At 51.4% G+C, this 19,000-nt stretch overlaps 5 protein-coding genes across 5 annotated transcripts; 1 reads left to right on the top strand and 4 right to left on the bottom strand.

The window, feature by feature from the left end:
* Positions 1-2,823: 2,823 nt before the first annotated feature.
* Positions 2,824-5,386, bottom strand: AUEXF2481DRAFT_35081 (uncharacterized protein). Its single transcript, XM_013493885.1, has 6 exons — positions 5,103-5,386; positions 4,968-5,040; positions 4,689-4,903; positions 4,512-4,637; positions 3,868-4,453; positions 2,824-3,819 (listed from the first exon to the last, which is right to left on the bottom strand). The coding sequence occupies exons 1-6, from the start codon at positions 5,111-5,113 to the stop codon at positions 2,857-2,859; spliced, it is 1,974 nt and encodes a 657-aa protein (XP_013349339.1). The 5' UTR covers positions 5,114-5,386; the 3' UTR covers positions 2,824-2,856.
* Positions 5,387-6,554: 1,168 nt separating this feature from the next.
* On the bottom strand, positions 6,555-8,197 carry AUEXF2481DRAFT_721 (uncharacterized protein; the record flags this gene model as incomplete). Its single annotated transcript, XM_013493780.1, has 3 exons — positions 6,555-6,755; positions 6,809-7,129; positions 7,181-8,197. 3 exons carry the CDS (start codon positions 8,195-8,197, stop codon positions 6,555-6,557), a joined length of 1,539 nt encoding a protein of 512 aa, XP_013349234.1.
* Positions 8,198-12,427: 4,230 nt separating this feature from the next.
* On the top strand, positions 12,428-14,506 carry AUEXF2481DRAFT_35079 (uncharacterized protein). The gene is made up of 2 exons (XM_013493884.1): positions 12,428-13,918; positions 14,078-14,506. The coding sequence occupies exons 1-2, from the start codon at positions 12,537-12,539 to the stop codon at positions 14,232-14,234; spliced, it is 1,539 nt and encodes a 512-aa protein (XP_013349338.1). The 5' UTR covers positions 12,428-12,536; the 3' UTR covers positions 14,235-14,506.
* Positions 14,501-15,512, bottom strand: AUEXF2481DRAFT_35078 (uncharacterized protein). The gene is made up of 4 exons (XM_013493883.1): positions 15,337-15,512; positions 15,037-15,209; positions 14,877-14,980; positions 14,501-14,814 (listed from the first exon to the last, which is right to left on the bottom strand). Exons 1-4 carry the CDS (start codon positions 15,394-15,396, stop codon positions 14,534-14,536), a joined length of 618 nt encoding a protein of 205 aa, XP_013349337.1. The 5' UTR covers positions 15,397-15,512; the 3' UTR covers positions 14,501-14,533.
* Positions 15,513-16,296: 784 nt separating this feature from the next.
* AUEXF2481DRAFT_718 (uncharacterized protein) lies at positions 16,297-17,882 on the bottom strand (the record flags this gene model as incomplete). The annotated part of the gene is made up of 2 exons (XM_013493779.1): positions 16,297-16,865; positions 17,870-17,882. 2 exons carry the CDS (start codon positions 17,880-17,882, stop codon positions 16,297-16,299), a joined length of 582 nt encoding a protein of 193 aa, XP_013349233.1.
* Positions 17,883-19,000: the final 1,118 nt, after the last annotated feature.

The raw sequence follows: 19,000 nt of genomic DNA, 5'->3' as shown, positions 1-19,000 counted from the left end.
AGGAGAAGTTCAACGAACTCGTCGGGAAGCTACAGCCTATACATCAGGACTTTTTCAAGAAGTGGGACAATCTCCTGACCAAGGAAGAGTCTGAGCTGATGAAGTTCCGTCGTGAGCTCTGGACTATGTTGAGTACGGAGCGTGAGAAGCTCGGTCGCTGCTTTTCAGAGGTCGTCATTGAGAAAGGCTCCATGAGGGAACTGAACGACATGACCAAGATCAACCGATACCGCTACACACTCATCAAGAAAGAGCCACCTGCTGGCTTCTCTTTCACCGAGTCTCAGATCACCACCGGAGAGCCGATTGTCATATCGAGTGAAAAGGGCCATTTCGCACTTGCCAATGGTTACGTGACCAAAGTATCGAAAGGTCGCATCACGGTCGCTGTTGACAGAAGACTACACAACGCACGTCAGAAGCAAGCCGACTTTGACACCAATACAAATCAGACATTCTCAGGTATAATGGAGGTCGGAAGAGAAGATGAACCCAGTCAGGATGCTCAAGGTGTCGAAGAGACCCCCATCATCTACCGTCTTGATAAAGATGAGTTCAGCAATGGCATGGCGACTGTTCGAAACAATCTCTTGGCTTTGATGGACGACAATGTTTTCCGCTCAGCAGACTTGCGCAAACTCATTGTCGAAAACACAGACCCTGGCTTCAAGCCCGAGCCCGCCGCTTACGCGTTGTCTGGACCTGCTAGCCAGCTCCAGATCAACAAGGACCAGCGTGCTGCGATTGATAAAGTGATGTCTGCTCAGGATTATGCTCTTGTCCTGGGTATGCCAGGTACAGGCAAGACGACTACGATCGCTCACATCATCAGAGCTCTGGTAGCTCGTGGCAAGAGTGTGCTCCTGACTTCTTATACACACACAGCTGTTGACAATATTCTGCTCAAACTGCGAGACTCGGGCGCATCCATCTTACGTCTGGGCACTCTGGCAAAGATACACCCAGAAGTGCAGGAGTTTGCTCATCTAGCCGCGACGCCCAAGCAAAGCATGGAAGAACTGGAAGATACCTACATGAAGCCTCAAGTCGTTGCAACGACTTGTCTCGGTGTCAACCATCAGCTATTCCAGCGCAGAGCTTTTGACTATTGTATCGTTGATGAGGCTTCTCAGATCACTCTGCCAGTCTGTCTTGGACCAATTCGCATGGCAAAGACATTCATCCTTGTTGGAGACCACTATCAACTCCCTCCTCTTGTGCAGAACCGCGAAGCTCAAGAGGGTGGTCTCGACATCAGTCTCTTCAAGCTCTTGTCTGATAGACACCCAGAGAGTGTGGTGAATCTGGAACATCAGTACCGCATGTGCGAAGAAGTGCAACTGCTATCGAAGACTCTGATCTACTCCGGCCGTCTAAAATGCGGCAACGAAGCCGTCGCCAATCGAACACTCAAAGTCCCCACTCCAGATGGCCTCATGAAATACCACTCCGAGCCCTCGGGCTCCTGGTCCATTGATCGCAACCTCTGCCTAAGTCCTTCACAAGACCACTGCTGGATCTCCGACATCCTCTCCCCTTCCCGTAAAGTAGTCTTTGCAAACACGGATACCCTCTGTCCCATCCCAAAAGAAACAGCAGTAGGCTCCCGCATCGTCAACGCCACAGAAGCGCAATTACTCGTCCAACTCGTCCTCTCCCTAATCGCCCAAGGCATCTCACCCACAGATATCGGCGTCATAGCCTTCTACCGCTCCCAACTCGCCCTCCTCCGCCAGCTCCTAAAATCCCACCCAGAAGCCGCAGGCGTAGAAATGCACACAGCCGACAAATTCCAAGGCAGAGACAAAGAAGTAGTCTTCATCTCTTGCGTTCGCAGCAATGACACTGGAAACGTAGGCGATTTACTCAAGGACTGGCGACGTATAAATGTTGCCTTTACCCGTGCCCGATCCAAAATGGTGGTTTTGGGAAGTAAAGAAACACTTTCCCACAACGAATTACTGGAGAAATTCCTCAAGCTTGTGGAGGGCAAAAAGTGGATTTACAATTTCCCTAAACTTGCTGAACGAGGACATTGTTTCCAAGATGGGATTGGAGGGAGTCTGGCAACTCAAAAGACTCCAGCCAAAACACCTGCTAAAAGAGAAGCTTTTGATGAAAACGACGCCGCTTCTGGAAGGAAAAAGAGACGTAATGGCAACAATAACCCTCTGGCTCAACGAAAAGGCATTGAAGACTTTTTGGATCTTACGGCGGAGAAGAGTATTTACAATCGCTCTGCCAACTCAAAGACCAACAACAAACCCTTCAAAGTCCCAGAAAAGATTGGAAATAAAGGGAGGTTATTTGAGAAAGAGCAGGAGAGTGGTAAGAGGCCTGTTTTGATGGATATTGTCAATGATGCTTTGAGTGGTGTTGAGTAAAGCGAGGAAAACAAGAAGATATGGGGAGTATCGGGATTTTGGAGAATCGAGGTGCTTTTGGGTATTGTGAGTTGGGAGTAAGGGTAGGATTGAGGATCTCAAAGCGGAGGAGGAGGTCTCTTTTGAGTTCAGATGGACTATTCGGGAAATAACGCGTTGCATTGCGTTGCCATGATTAGCTGGACATGTTTTAATGGTCAAGATAGAATGATCCCGACCCTCGTAGTAATACGAGATGTTACTGCTGCTCCGTGGAGTTTGTCTCATCTTCAGATATGGAAATCATGTTAAATGGACAAAGAATGCATAGGAAGTTGTGATATATACTTTGGGTATCCCTTTCTAGATTTCGTTATGTCCAATGACGCCGTTAGGGATATGTGATGTTATGCAAGAACCCCAGGATGTTAGGCCTTCCTCTCCAATGATGTGACTTTTGGCCCCCCCCCCCCCCCCTCCTTCTTCAGGTCCCTCACTTCCTATCCCCCAACATCTCCACACCCAGTCCATCTTTACCTTCATTGACAGTCATCTGCTCAACAGCCTTGACAAGATCATATGTAATGCCTTCGCCAACCACACTATCTTTCTGATATTCCTTGTGCTCGGCAACGAAATGTCTGATCCATTTGGCAGCGGTCCAAAGCTCACCTGTTGCACGTTGGCGGATGAGTTTTAGATATTTGGCCATTTCGCAGCGGATCTCGACGTCTACATTGATACTGGAGAGGTAGCGTTCAACCAGAGGAATCAAGCCTGGGAAACCATCTGCTTTGCCGTTCATGACTCCATTGACAGTCATGAGCTCGTACTCGTCTTCGACCGGTGAGGTCGGGCTGGGAGGACGTGAAAATTGTGTCGGTGTCGAAGTACCTGATCGAGGCTGTCTCGTTGCCGGGAAGGGATTCTTACGGAACCAGAATTTCTTTTCCAAAACTGCGTTACGCGCATGTGCCGTTTCCATATTTTCGGTCGTCTTTTCGATAGGGATATAGAAGTTGAGGTCGAAACTGAGAATTGCGCGGGTAATAAGAACGACAAAGACCGAGAATGCAGCATTCTCAAAATCGGTGATCTGGATCTCCATCGGTCTGACTTCGACACGCCAGCCAATGTCATTGCCCGGTGGCGGCGGTTTGAAGCGCATGTGCTGCCAGTTGGTGGATTGCAAGTTCTCGAAATGGTCGACCTTGTTCAGATCCAGCTCCTTTAGATCCTCGTTGAAGACGACAATAGGATCGCGAATGAAGAGATGGGCAAAGTGGGTGGCCAACAGGTCGTCCATGCCACCGTCTACGAGTTTCCGCTTCAAGTCCTGATCAACTACAAGGTTAGGATCGAAATACTCCTTGCGTAGGCGTGGATCTTGAGCGATGTATGTGGAGTTGGAGGCGTATCGAGATTTAGGAATCTGCCACCTCGAGTTTCTCAATGGCTGGGAATTGTTAGTCTGATTTTCCATGATCTGGAGCAAATCACAAACCTTTTCGCCCAGCTCCTCGGGTGTCCTGTCGTCGACAGCTCTGCTGATCTGGTTCCATCTCACATCGGTGTCGGCCAAGAAACCCTTGTAGATGGGAGTGGCAGCGGTCAAGGCGAGCAAAATGGGACCGATGGGGCTGAGTTGGTCGTACATCTTGCGACCCTCGTCAATGTTCTTTGCCTGGAATGTGATCTGCAGACAACAGCTGCCCATACCGAAAGCCATTGCGTCCATGTAGATGTGGTTCTCCTTTGCAGCTCCGTTACGAACGTCGTCGTCTTCGGGCCAAGTGTGTAGATCGTAATCGACAGTAGGGTCGTTGAAGGGCCAGGTGGTCTTCTCGTCTTTGTAAACAGGCACGTTGATCTCAACCTTGCGACCCCTGCGCGCGCGGATGTTCGCAGCCAGAGTTGGGAAACGAATATGGGGGTTTGCAATCTCGTCGGGCAAGAATTGCGATCTCAACTTGTCGCCGTTCAGGGGGTATTCGGGAGTGATGGAGCGCTCTTTGGCACCCAATCTCGGGAAGGTGGTCAGGGTGATGGGGAATTCGCTAGCTTCCATGTGCTCCTTTGCGATTGTGCGTCTGAGAAGCTTGTCAGCGACGTTGGTGTTGGATAGCGGTATTGTAGGGGCGTGCATACCTCCACTTCATGTCTGGCTCGACGTCAAGTAGATCTTTGAGGTCAATTCCCCATGGTCGTCCGGGTGTAGTCTCGAGCATGAAACGGCCAAACTCGGGGTGGAAAACAGGCGCCGTCTTGCCAGATCTGCCACACAGTCAGTCCCTACGACTTGTCCACACGGAGGTGAAATAGTACCTGACTGAGCCACGCTGGATCTCATCCACGCCGCCACCCTGGGCGAGGAGCTTCTCATCGCTAGCCAAAGCCTCGAGAATATCTGCTTGGCGTAGCGAGAGTCGGACCTGACGCTTGTCGTCATCATAAGTCACGACAAGGTACTCGATCTCATCTCCCCAGAGGAGGGCATCGCGTTCCTTGCCCTTGGTTCGTCTCCATGTCGCCAATAGTTGCTGTGGCCGCATCTCAGCTCTTGTGCTTGTGCTTGTGCTCGTGCATACCCATCGACACACGTACCTCAATGCCCCACTCTCTGACTTGTCCGGCGACCTTCTGCGCTTCCGGCCAGGCGAGCGGCGTTCCCAGCGCTCTGCGAATCGAATCAATTAGCTGCTGTGTGCCAATTGGTTGGCGGGCGGCGGTTTCTCCTACAAAAGACCCATGCTCGGTAGTCTGCGCTACGTTGTACGCGCTCTTTGATTGAATTGCTGGAACGAGTAATGGCGATTGCGCTGCAGATGGCATGCGAGATTTGTGTTGCTGTGTCGATATGCTCTCAGGCCGCGATAGGCTGTCGTCTGGGCCGTTAGCACATAGTGCGTTGGAGAGCAGAAGAGGGCAGGTCGTGTGGATAGTGAATAGCGGGTAGAGACAGGAAGAAAACAATATCAGAGCTCAAGCCAAAGTCGGCGACATGTGAAATGTGCATTACAAATGCTCCCACGCCAGACTGACGCCCGTCCGAGCACGCCATTGGAGAGGAAGCCGCGCCCGCTCCCGATCGCGGGGTCTTGCCTAATCAGTACAACTTATACACAAGCATCAACATGCTGCCTGCTACATGACCATGGATGACCAAGCTGTCGACAAGAGAGGTCGAGGCGACGTCTGTGACGGTCTTAGGGCATACCTCGACAGGACCCGACAGATGCCTCATTCTCGACTTACACCTGTCAGAGACGCGCCTTGCCGCTGCACCAATGTGACCCCACGTGCTACAGAGCTACCATACCTGCAACACATGTCCACCGAACGGTACCCATCCAAGTGTACATGCATCAGAGACAATCTGCCCTCCGATGAGTCCTCTCTGCATCGTCGTATCTGCATGTGAACTGCTTGCTTTATCTTCACTGTTGCTAGTTCCTGCCAGCCCTTGCCCTCGGCGCTAATACCTGTCTCTTCTGCAACCAGGCAAGCAACATCTGTCAAGAAACACGTTGGGATGCAACAAGCCTGTATGAACAATCGACTTCTATTGACGTGCGACATGGTGTTGCCATCGAACGACCACTCGCCTATCCTCAACTATCTAACGACCCAATCAAAAATAAATCAATATTCCCAAACACCACCTGCCTTGATCCCGGCAACATGGTAGCCAAACACCGTGGAGAGCCTAATAGCTCTATTGCTCTCGGAACCACTAACATGGCCGATTGAGCCATGTCGCAAAAACTGGAAAATAAGGGTCCAAGAAAAGAAAATGATCAAAGCAACAAGGATATCCTACAAAACTCCGGTTCCCAATGCTGATGTCGTGAAGATGGCCTAATAGCCATCGTATGCGTGTCCCGTGATCCTCTCGTGTAGGAAATATGCAGTCAATGGGTCTAAAAACCCTTTGCAGAAACTTGTTGATGCACTATCCGGCCTTGTGGTATTGGTCCGGAAAGATTATGGCCTCTAATAAGGCCCACACGCATGTGACGCCGGCACATGTTTTCGCTTTTTGTTGCTAACATTTTAACCAAAAGCATATCGAAAATAAGAAAAGATTCTGTCGACGAGCCGTTGCCCCCATGTCACTGGAGACATGCAGTTGTGCGATGAGTTAAGGGCGACGGTCCGTAGGCCGCGATCAGGTGTTACGACCTGTTCAATTCAGTTTTGCGCGTCCTCAGAGGTCTTGGGGCGAAGATTGGAGCTGGAAATTGCTGCTGCGTTCTTTCCGGCTTTTCTTGTCAGCTTGGCGTAGTGAAGACCGCATGCATTGCACAAGGTACGAGCACCGTCGGGACCTCTACGCCATTCGGGCGTTTCGGCTCTGTTACAGCTGTGACATCTGCCAGGAGGAGCAGCGCGCTATTTCGTCGATTAGCCGTGGTTCTACTACCCTTCTGTGGGAATACACTTACTCCTCTACGCTTCTTGGCTTCGGCACCAGCGAACCCGCCAGCCTTCGACTCTTCTGACTGGTGAACAGAGTCGCGTTTGATGCCATCTTGTGCTCTAAATTGTTGTTCTTGAGCTTGTTGGAAGTAGGCCGTTTGTTGTGCGATGATGAATTCTCTCATCTTGGCATAGCAGTCGAGTTGACGACGCGACTTTTCCATCAGATGATCAATTTCTTGTAACTGGGGTAGAGTACCAGGAGCAGGTTCAGATCTTTGTGACTGGTGGAGACGAGCGCCACATTGTCTACTAAAGTCCAGCATGTAGTTACTGGATTCGGCAATCTATGATTGGTCAGTAACACGAAACTACCGAATTGTGCGAAATCAACAAACCTCGTTAAGCGCTTCACCAAAGTCCCACATGTCCAGATGGCGTTTTACCGATTCTCCAAATGGACCTCTTCCTGGTTCACTGTGTTGAGGGGGAGCGGGTTGCACGATCGATGGCTGGTAGATGGACGAAGTAGTCGCTGCTGAGTGAGAGGCCGACGCGGGGTAGGCGTAATGAGACGGGTAAGGAGCCTGAACAGGTGCAGGGGCAGGAGCATATCCGTATGGAAGAGGGTGTTGAATTGCTGGTGGAGGAGCAACGGGTGGCATACTCAGAGGGTGAGAGGCAGTCCTCTCGTGGGAGGGCGAGGGTCCAGTAGCGGGGTAGGAGCGCGGGTATTGCGATTGATGAGCCAGAGGAGACTGTCCAGGGCGTGATACGGGTGGCTGAGGCGCGTAGGCCGAACGTTGTCGCTCTTGCTGCTCGGGCATCTGGCGAGGGCTAATCTCGTGCTGAGGCTGTGCATAAGGGCTACGAGGTCCGTGGGTGAAGACAACGGGTTGCGGTGGGGGAGGGGGATCCATGGCAGCAAAAGACCTTCTGGCAGAGACAGGCGAGGCAGGCGCGGGTGCAGATGCAGTGGCGGGAGCGCGGTATGCAGACTGAGGGGCTGACGAGTAGGGTCTGTGAGCGGTAGGAGGGTAGGAAGCGCGCTGTTCTACGCCGAGAGCCTCGTGGATCGAGGGCAGAGACTGTTTGTTTCCTTGTTTGGACGAGTCCTCGACCGAGTGACGACGGGCTTCCGGGGAAGTGCGAGCATCTGGGTAAGAGGGACGACTGTAAGGAGGTGGGGGACCCGAGGGGTAGGCAATGGTCGGGCTGTTTACAGAAGAAGGCGCCATGTTAAAGGTTGTGCCACGGGCCTGATATTCTGCTTCTTCGCGCTTTATTTTATCAATGTCGAGCAGCTTGATGGGCGGCAGCGCAGCTCTGCATTGCTTGTTAGTCAGACGCTCGACAGGACTGTGTTGTCGCTGAGGCCAGTCTTGCCTTTGTCTGTCGCTAGATTCGACATTCATGGTTCGGCAGCGGTGACGATTAATGTCGTGTGTGGCGGGCCGGTCGAGTTATGAGTGGGTTTATGGGTTTAAAGGCCGATTTTCATTCCTTTGCTCGTCGTGGTACGAGTCTGACGGGAAAGCGATTTCGACGAGGCCAATTCCATGCGTTCAGTAACAATTCCGTCGGCGTGTGCAGATCTGGCCGAGGGAGAAGATGTCGGGTCGGAGGTTGTGGATGACGGGATGGAAGTGGTACAGGTTGAGGAAGAGAACAAAGTCGAGGGAGCGGATGGGGCGCCGTGAGATGGTGGGTTTCGACGTCAAAAGTTAAGTTTACGGCAAGAGTCGACGATGTGTGGGCGAAAGAGGGACAAGGGACAAGGACTGCGTGAGGGCTGTGGACTCTTAGGTGCAAAAGAGACTTGGACGTGCCTAAGCCTCATGCGAGCGAACAACGAGAGAGTTGAGTTAGCACCACTCGACGGGCGTGCACGGTTCGCCGACGATCACGTAGGCATAAAGTGACAGGGATGGCCGCCACCACCAGTGCCAACTGCCCACGGCCTCTTCCACTCTGCGTCCGCTCGTGTCTTGCTGCTCGTCAGGGTTTTTGCCGCCGCCTGTGGGCCCCATGGCCAGTGGAATAACGCATAACCTGCGACTCAGACATGCCAAAACTCAGCTATGACATGGTCCCTGCCGTTGCATCAGCATGCGTCTTTCCGTTCGCTTCCTGCCACACCATCACAACTCTGAGCATGCACATCACGTTCCTCCAACGAGCAGATCTCAAACCCTATCGTCCTTGCTTAGCTGCGTGATCTGGTGTGCCGTCCGCCTGAAGCTATCATGTATCTTGTACCATGGCCACCTGAGTAGTGCAATCTAGGAACCTCTTCCAACCAGAGGGGACGTGGGTTGCAAGCCCGCGACGGCCATCGCACCACAGCGACAAGCCTCGTCGCCGGCCTGTGGTCGACAAGACAGCCAATGCCCGCTCTCGCTGCGCGCGTGCGTGCAGCCAGCCCGCAGGCCCTAAACTTTAGCTGCCCTAGATCGCGATGGTCTCAGGCCCGCTTCGGTTAGCGGCCCTCTCTCGGTCCAGTCGACGACAAGTCCCATGGGCCGTGGAGTCGATCGAATCTCTGCTCTTGGATCGAGTTCCAATCGCTCTGCATCTTGCTGCCAGATCCCCCTCCCTCGCCTTTGGCCAATCACTGTTCGCTGCCGCTATACTCGCTTTTGTGCCTCTGCGGGCGCGCCCCGGCTCGCAGGCGAAGTCCACTTTTGACAAGCCTCACCTTGTTGCCGGCAGCTGCAGCACGCTAATACAGCAATGGATGATGATATATTACATGCAGCACCTGCTGTCTGTCCCAGCTGGCCATTTGGTCAACGTCACCACAGCCTCAGAACGACCAGTCATCCACTGGCACATCCGGCCAGCTGTCTCAGATACGCTCCGTGCATTTGTGCCCGGCTGCGCTTCGCTGCAGCTCCCTATTCTACTAGTCTCCTCAAGTCTGCTTACCAGACCATAAGCCCGGATGGCTAACTCAAGCGACGGTCCAAAGACAATCTAACACCTTGCAAGGCGGGGATAGGAGAGAGATCCTTGGCTTGGGGCACGTCAGTCTGTTTTGAGAGAAGTGTCGCCGGCGGACCACACGTGTCAGGAGCTTCGGTCGCTTACTTTCGCCTCGATCTGCCTATTATGGCTTGCCCGAACTCGCCGTCTGCATCAGTGCGTGGACCCTGCCTATGCGCCATTGTGAACGACCGTAAACCTTGGAATTCAGGCCGTCGCGTCCCATTTCCTTGGTGCTGTAAATTGTGAGATCAGGATTGACGGTGACAATGTGTGCCGAGGCAATCTTAATAGGCCGTGCCAGCTATTGTAGAAGAATTCTTGCTCGTGCCTGTCATTGATCTTTTAGGACGGATACGCTGACGGAATTGGCACCGAAAGTGTGCTACGATGCATCGGTGATCTTCTCCTCCCAAGCTTCTGATCACGGACCAACCGGCTTCTATCAACACGCGCAAGGAGGGGATCTTCCTAAATTAATCTCCCCCATATCTTATGCAGATTCGCCTTCCGAAAAAACGATTCATAAACAGATCGAACTCGTGCCTGAAATTCTATCTCCTCTGCTCGCTCCGATCGTACGCTATCTGAACGCAAAACTCACATAGATCATAGATGATACGTGGATAACCTCGCCAGGCTGTGTCGCTGCAGACAATTTTGAAATTCGCTTTCCATACCTGACCTCAGCAAGCGAGTGCAACTAAATTGATTGATCGGCTTAGCGACCGCGATTGTCTCACTCAGATTCCTTTCCCTGGCCGCAGCTGTTACTCATGACGTCTCTGAAGGACTTGTCTGTCGGGTTTTAATGACCAACGTCCAGATACGATGTCTTTGTCGAGATCGTCATCAGCTTATACCCAAGCGAGTTTAGTCAGCTACTTCCACTAAAGGTTCGTCCAGTCGGAGATTTTTGTGGTTCACCGATCAAGCTAGCACAACGACGGTCTCGTGTTTGGGCGCGATCTATAGACAGATCATGCGCGCCTCGAGATCGAGTGCCGTTCCACACGCGCGGCGGGACGTTGTGTCTTGGTCTGAACTGCGTGCGTGCGGCCGCCACTTTGGTTTCCGAAACCAACACTGCTCCGTACTGTATGTTTTGAGGGCCGGCGGCGGTTGTGGACAAAATCTAATCTTCAGCTGCAATTCTCACGAGCCTGGATTCAACATCGCATCGAAGCGCAAATTGAACAACTCCTTCGTCGCGTGACTCGAATCGAGTAACCCACAGTGCAACGTAGGCGAAACACGAGAGGGTCCATGGCGTGTGGGGAGCCGCTGAATGGACGACGCCTCTGCTGCAACGCCAATCTTATGGTTCGAAAGCCGTCCGGTGACACAAGTTCTATGGAACGTCTTTGGATCTCTGAATCTGCTTCTTGGCCGTTGGCGCGTGGCACGTAGTCAAGCCACCATCGGCATGTAGCTCCTGTGCCTGCATATGCTGACCGCCTGAAAATCGGCACGAACATGGCCAACGTACATCAGGGCCTCTCGCAGTATGCATGGTCTTTGTGTCTACAAGACCAACACTTATTCCGATGGCGAAAGCAAAAGTCATGGCGAAAATGCCTTGGTCATGACAACAACGCACTGGTGTACCGTTGGACTTCAGCGCAATCAGGTTCCATTGCCGTGGTGCGACTGACTCATCACCAATGCCTAACCCGACGAGCCCTTAGCGGTGAGGCTGACACAGAGAAATTCGCCAGGGAAAGTTCATCTGGAAGCCCCTTTCAGCCGATTTCATATCTCGAGTCTTTGAACACAATAGAGTGTGGGTTCCCTAACGCGAACACGATAGAACCCTTGCTGATATGGTTGGGCCTGCTCTGTGCGACACTTAACTCCGCAAGATATATTGCACATCTTGATCGACTAAAGATCGATTCCGTGCTTTGACACTGCTGGACATCCTTGAAGCTTTGCCGACAGGCGCCCTGAACCAACTTGTCCTGAATCATGATAGACAAACTCGTACCTGGTAGAACGATTTTGAAAAGCCGCTCCGCCACGTTTTGTGGCTCGAGCGACGTCAATGACTTTCCTTGGGAAGCGAGTCGGTTCAGACAAATTGTGGACGCGAGAGCTTCTAACAGCGTTGTCTCAATCTCTCACCGCGGACCACGCGACGTAGATTGCGCCTTGTGGTGTAGCGAAGAGGCTTCGGCAACGCCACGAATTCGAGTTCCGATGTCGTCCACAGCTACGACCACAACATAATTCGCATGGCTTTCGAATGTGATCTAGCCAGAGTCTTCGAACCACCCAACAGAAAAGCTCGACAATCTGGAAAATCAATCGCAAAGGTCGTCAGTGTCCAATGTTCATGTCCTTCGACGTTGTGCGGGCGACCCTGCCTGATTATATTCACGACAGTATAACACGATCTACAGCTTACTGTCTTTACAACATTCCCACAGCTTGCTCTATATTCTCACCATGAGCTCTCCAGAGGTCGAGACGCGAATTATGTCGCAAGCCTGTGCTATTGCCGACCCGCCTGCATTTCCCAACATAAGTCCAATTCAGTATATCTGTGTGGGCTATCACACGTGCATGAAATCTATTATTTCGTCTATGAGATCTTCACAAACGGAGTTCATTGAACTGAAGCTAATCTAATAACCATTCACGTGTCTAAGCTTTCACACGGTAGCCCTGCATTTGTGGTAGCACAAGTAAACAGAAGCTTCCGTAGTCACTGAGTGTACCTCACCATCTGTCCATCACTGCTCCTTCGTCGAGCACCTTCCAGCAAATATGGTTCGCACTGATGAGAACGATCACTCATCTACTAACCTGCCAACTTCAGACACAACCCCCTCGCAGACTGGCAAGAAAAAGAGACATCGTGCAGGCAAGAAGGATCAATCAAAGAGACATCGTCGGCAAGAGCGTGAAGCCCTCTCTCAAACTATGATCGACGACGACTCAGAGTCCATTGAGACGCCTGCCTTTGAGCTTCGCAGTGTGGAGGCCAAAGGTCTGGGCCTGTTCGCGACCCGGGATATCGAAGTTGGTGAACGCATCATACAGGAGGCACCGCTGTTCATTCTTCCCAAATCGGATATTACGAACAGTTTGATCATTGAGAGCTTCATCAACCTACAGCCGGACCAGCAAGTGGCTTACTTGGAACTGTGTGCCCATACCACATGCATCCCGAGAGACGAAACCGAGGTGGAAAAGACGTGTGTGGCTGAAGGTAGCGTATCAAATTCAACAGAAGTGCACACCCCTGAAAACCCAGGTGACGGGACTGGACTTTCGGAGGAACAGATTGATCGTCGCAGTTGTGCTTCTGACATGCAGTCTTTTCCACCAAAGGGTCTTGACAGCGGCTCTGATGGTGGTTCAATCTGCAAGTCTCCCAATGCGGACAGCTGTGGCGGCGATCCAAGCTTTAGACAGACATACAAGCTCGAGCTACCAGGCCCTGAAGCCACAACACCCAGTCCATTGACCAAACAATCCGGGTTTGATCGTTCGATTGTCGATAACCCCTTCGAAGCCAGAATCTGGAAGGTCAATGGTCTGAAAGATGCTCTCGAAGCAACAACAACAACAACTGACCCGGATATGGGAAGCAGTGTGCATGACTCGAGCGACGACGACCAATACCAGGATGTGAGTGCTGTCGAGATGACCGCATCACTCGCAGCTCGTGTTGTCAACATCTGGCGCACCAACTCCTATATGCTCGACGACGGTATCAATCTGGATCATGCTGGAGTTGGCATGGCCCCATCCCGCCTGAACCATTCATGCTCGCCGAACGTCTATGTCGCCTTCAACAGCACGTCCGGATACATGACCGTGCAGACCGTCATGCCGGTTGCTGCTGGAGATGAGCTGTGCACTGCCTATATCAATGTCACGGACATGCAACGTACCGAGCGACGCGCCCTACTGAGTGCATGGGGCTTCGAGTGCGGTTGTGTTGCCTGTGCCGACGGCCGCGACGAGTCCCGCCGCCGGAAGATCAAGGAAATCAAGACCCGAGTTGGGGTGGTGAAGATGGCAATGATGGAAGATCTTACAGCCATACCCGCCGCACAGCTTGAACAAACAGTTGGAGATCTACTAGATCAGGCTACCCTAATGGAGGAAGAGTCTCTTTTCGGTCCCGACCTAGCTGACGTGTAAGTGGTGACCAATTCATCCCACAGCACAGTTTCTGCACCTGTTCCGTTTCCGTACCGTCTGCACTGTTGATCGTCCTCGCTCCCATTGCCCATTCTCATCACGGAATCACGTCCTAGGAGCTGATTATGCTTACCATCCGCTAACATTACTCCTAGCTGTTTTGGGGCAGCGAGATGTTGCCTTATTCTTGATCGTCGCGAAGAAGCTCGCCAGCTTCAGTCGGAGGGTCTCAAGGTTCTGCTACGTGGTCATGGCCTTGACAACCCTATCTGTCTTGCCGCCTTCCAGGCTGGCGATTTATGCGAAGCTTGAGTAAGGTGCTTTTGTCGAAGGCTTGACGTGAAATAAGTCAGGTAGGACCTGATGGATTATGCACAGTCATTTACCATGAGACTCGTTCGGGATAGGCGAACAGACGGGTCATCATGCTGGGTAGTTGGTTTTTGCGTACAAGTGCGGACATTGCACACACAGTCGCTACTGACGCCTTGGATTTCCCCTTGAAGCGTCTCAAAAGGCTTTCCAGAAGGAATGTCATCACGATCAAATACTCGTGCTTTTTTTTTTGACCAATTGAACTGCTCTTTTGAATTCATGTCGTCCTCATACTGCTATCTGATGCTTTTGACCAGATCACGTAGTTCGCCTCCCTCGACCCAGCTCTCCCCTGAAGCACCGCTTCCAACACCCCATCCCTCTCCGACCTCTCCGACAATCCTGCCAGGTTTACCGCCGACTATGCTACCCACCGGGACCACCATATTGGGTGGTACCACTGTATTGGGAAGGATCTTGCAATTGTCTTTGATGATGCAGAAAGGGCTGAGTACGGCATTGGCGCCGATGTAAACATGAGAACTTATTGCAATGGCCGAGATGTGACAATTAGGACCTGTGTGTCATGGTCAATCTAATGTGCTCTTGCCAAAAGGAGCAAGGCGTGTTTCTTCTTACCAATGAAGACATTATCGCCGATGCGCATGGGGTAGTATGCCATTTGACCGCGGCTGATTCTTGACGGTGGCTTCAACGTACAGCCAGTCGCAACTACTGTGTATCTATATCGGTGTCAGACATGATCATGAAGATCGAGGCAAGTGTGGTGGCATGTTACCGTCCTATACTGATTGCTGTGGTGAGCTGTGCTGCTCCACCTTCTCCAGAACTTGAGAAGCGATGCAGGTCACCTCGCATATAGACATCTGCCATGATGACGGTCCTGCCGCCCAGCATAATGTTTGGCTTGCCCTCGATTTTGGCCTTGCGAGAAATTTTGTTTCCGGTATCCTAGACGTCACGTCGAATTAGTCTTACCAATCCTCGAGGGCTGAGTTTATGGTTTTTGATTTCTTCATGACTTGGAGAGAAATGACTTGTTTGTCGCGCTTATTTTGTTGTCATTGAAAGCACTTACCGTCTCAATGTATTCCGACTTTGTGGACTTGCGCGTTACAGGCGCCGGCCTTGTCGACATGATTGCTAGTCACTACTGCTTAGTCTCGCAGCTCGCGTGTCTCATGCGCTACATGTCAATTCTTCCACGCGTCGAAGAGAACCTCGCTCGTGTTCGATGCAGGATGTTATTATTCGTAGCTGCCCTGGAATGCCATGAAGTGCTCATGTTACTGGCGCTAACCATATGCAGAAACTAGGGCTAACGTCGGCTCTTCATCCCATTGGTCGAAGCCAAAAAGCCTGCCTGGGCAGCTGCAAGCTTGTCCTTCACATGCTTCATTCCAAGCTGGATTCTGTTTCTTCACATCATCCATGCAGTCCCGAGAAGTGCTGCGCCTCGAACAGGTCATGTTTGTGACCAATTCTGGCGCAAGGCGAGATATGAGTCATGCTCTCTGGCCTTGTGGTGAATCGGCGACCTTGCGTGCAGAATGGCTGCAAGGCTTGCTCTTGAGCTTGTAGCTGCTGCGACTGTCAAGTCAAAGTCCCTGCATAAGAAACTCTCCGGCGGCTCTTGTTCCTCAGCTCTCCCGGCACTAACCACATCTGCTTCACCGGCATGCTCGTCCGCACCTGAACATTGTTGATGATTGGAGGAATTAGTATCCGATTGACTGGTAGCTATGTGCATATCCTTGAGGGCATCCCAGTCGCTAAACTTTACCTGTCCTATATGCAAAGCAGTCTGTATAAGCACCTCGCCCCCTAAAACGGCGTCGCATATAGCGACCAATGTAGGCCTCAGATCTTCGATTGCTGAACTTTGCTTGCCTTCTCGGTAAGAACTATTGGCTCACAGATTTGGTCCTTCTGCAGATTGGTCCTTGAAACACCTATCATCTCTTATCCCCATCACTGTTCAGCAGCAAGCATGTGTTATCCTTCTTTGGGCGCGTACTGCAAGACAAGTGCTCCACTATCAGCTAAGCTCTTGGTCAAAAAACGCAGAGCTTTGAGAACCGCAAAATCGTGTTTTCCACCGCGAGCGCCCTGCAGCCTCGTAAATGATCATTGACTGTTGCGAGTCTCGGAGGCCAGCATATCGAGTATGGAGGACATAGTGGACCTTATCAGAGTTGGCTGCAAAGCCGAAGATGTCTGTCTCAGGTTTGTCGTCGTCGTTGTCGTCGTGGTCCTCCTCCTCCTCCTCCTGCTCTTCTTCTTCTTCGTCTTCGCCATCCTCTACCTCATCTTCATCACTGTACTCATCCTTGCCATACGCAGATTCAACAGACCCCGGCTGATTTCTCTGACGGATCTGTGTCGTCGACGCCAATTGAAAGGTACCCCTTACGCCGTGGGTTGCTTTGTAATCGCGTCGAGATCGGGCTTCCAGGTGCTCGATTATCCTGGCTTGTCTCGTGAGTTCGCCATCCACTTCCTGGACATGGGCTCCTCGGATCTCTGACCAGACATCCTGATGACTCAACGCGGCGGCTGCGAGAATGTCAAGTACTTTCTTGCTGCTCAACGCTGATACTGCCTTGGCTATATCAAGGATCAATTATGGATGATGCAACATGGGGTCTGCAACAAGAGAAAGAGAGGATAGCGGTTGGTGAGTCTCGCTCTGTAAAAAATTGGTAGATGTCCGAGCGCAATTGTATACTGGCTCTTGACCTTGACGCATGACATGGGATACGGGGAAGTTTGTATGAGAGGTGCTCTGGTTATGCAGACCAAGGTTTGAACCAGGCTGCACATATCTGGCTGCCGTCACACTTGAGTCCCGGAGATCAATATCGCCTTGGGTTTGCACGTCTCTACCGGCTTCGAGAGGACCAGACGCGACGCCTGAAGTTAGACTATTCCAGAGCGAGCCACTATGATGCGATGCCAACACATCCGGAAGAAAACTCTGCATCGAGGGAAGAGTGTTTCCGTGGTTGCTTTCCCAGGAAGTGTGTCCATCGACATCCGCGACTTGGCTCCTAGCATCTGTGTTATTTTTGTCGATATTCGAGTCCTGTCTTGCGGCTTTTCGCGATGTCTAAGGAGCTTCTTCCACCAGACTACGCTTGACGCCTCTAATGATATTAGGCACCACTGTAGGAGCGTGAGATGATGACATGTCTAGTCGCTCAGCAAGCGAGTAACATCAGTTGAGATGATGCAGAAATGAGGAAGCGTCAGAGCCAACAAAGGTCGAAGTCTGGACACGCGAGTGGTGACAATACGAGCTGTAAACCATGGGTTTTGTCGAGAAACGAGCATGACGTGAGAGTAGGACAGGTTGCGCAGTCCTGCGATTCTTTGTCGTCACACTGTCCAAGACCCTAGCGTCTAGCATGGGAGTAGTGTGTCTTTCGATACGACCTTGTGCAATGTGCATGACCATGACAAAGACAGGTGACATTGACAACGAGCTTATAGCCGGCTATAATTATCCGTGACGAATGTTCGAGTGCGGGGTGGACACCGACGCCAAAACAGAAAGCAAAACAGAAAGAGCAACGAACATTTAAACCAACTTGTAACACAACAAGACTTACCTGCCTTCTTCATAGTCTTCGACTCTCGTGGCGACCGACAATTATAACATGAGGATTGAAGGGATTGAAGCCTAGAGGGACAAGGTCATTTAGCAACAGCAATCTAGAACGAAACCGAAACACCTCCTCGACTACGACGACGATAACGACGACAGCATTGCGCCCGAGCCTAAGCGACCCAGACACAATTATCCGACACTTAAACTCGACAGCTAGGAAGAGCAAGAACAGACGCGCTAGCGAGAAGACATCTAAGAGAAAGAGTAGGAGTAGGAGTTACATTACACCTAACCGCTAGCGACTGTAGCCAGGAAGGCGACTAGTACAGCCCTTATAGTAGATACGGAAGTCGTAGACGAAGCGAATACAGAACAGACACCGCGCGCTCCTCGACTAACGAGCCTTAACATCTTATTAACTGCTAGCTCTCCGGTCTCGTCCGCGTCTATAACTACGACAAGTGACAGCGGCGCCACTAAGCGGAGTCACTAGTCTAACCGTAGCTCTCCTAGCAAGCGCGCTGTCTTAAGTAATCTCATCCAGCCTATCGGCATCTGGACGTCAATATAGGAAATGGCGAAACCTGTCGGAAGGGAAGAAGACACTAACGTCCACTATACGGAATTGCTAGTAATATAGACGGCAATTAAAGGCATCCTAGACGATAGGAGTAGCCAGGTAAGAATTCGGGTGTTTTCCGACAGTTAAGCAGCGTTATAAAGCATCTAGAGCGCGAAGATTAACGACAGCATTAACTTAGTGCTAAGGATTAGGAAGAAGATTAGGAACGTAACAATCTCTCTCTACTAGGTGCTAGGACACGAGGGAATCATAGGCAACGAGAGAGCAAATGAACTGGCCTACATAGCTATAGCAAACGAACAACCTATGCCGTTACCGGCTAAAATGGTACCTATATCAGTCATTTATACGAGAGGAAAAGCAGCGAGGTACACACCTGAGCAAGAGGGGTTTTACGGAGCTAAAACTGGAAAGTTCCTCTAGAGAATCGACAAAGCACTCCTAGGAAAGCATATAAAGAAGCTGTACAACTCGCTTAATAGGGCGGATGCGGCCATCCTTACCCAGCTAAGGACAAACATCTTAAGACTAAACACCTATCTGTATAGG

The sequence above is a fragment of the Aureobasidium subglaciale genome (genome assembly GCF_000721755.1).
Source record: "Aureobasidium subglaciale EXF-2481 unplaced genomic scaffold scaffold_0, whole genome shotgun sequence".
NCBI classification, from domain to species: Eukaryota; Fungi; Ascomycota; class Dothideomycetes; order Dothideales; family Saccotheciaceae; genus Aureobasidium; species Aureobasidium subglaciale.
This window is presented reverse-complemented; position numbering and strand designations above follow the sequence as displayed.

Coding starts and splice junctions, on each gene's coding strand:
- AUEXF2481DRAFT_35081 (XM_013493885.1), bottom strand. Junction 4,904..4,967: donor TCAGAGAGTGGGGCATTGAG/GTACGTGTGTCG, acceptor ATGCGGCCACAG/CAACTATTGGCGACATGGAG. Junction 4,454..4,511: donor GAGCCAGACATGAAGTGGAG/GTATGCACGCCC, acceptor CAAGCTTCTCAG/ACGCACAATCGCAAAGGAGC.
- AUEXF2481DRAFT_35079 (XM_013493884.1), top strand. CDS start 12,537: ATGGTTCGCACTGATGAGAACGATCACTCATCTACTAACCTGCCAACT. Junction 13,919..14,077: donor GGTCCCGACCTAGCTGACGT/GTAAGTGGTGAC, acceptor CATTACTCCTAG/CTGTTTTGGGGCAGCGAGAT.
- AUEXF2481DRAFT_35078 (XM_013493883.1), bottom strand. CDS start 15,396: ATGTCGACAAGGCCGGCGCCTGTAACGCGCAAGTCCACAAAGTCGGAA. Junction 14,981..15,036: donor ACAGCAATCAGTATAGGACG/GTAACATGCCAC, acceptor ACACCGATATAG/ATACACAGTAGTTGCGACTG. Junction 14,815..14,876: donor CGGCGATAATGTCTTCATTG/GTAAGAAGAAAC, acceptor CATGACACACAG/GTCCTAATTGTCACATCTCG.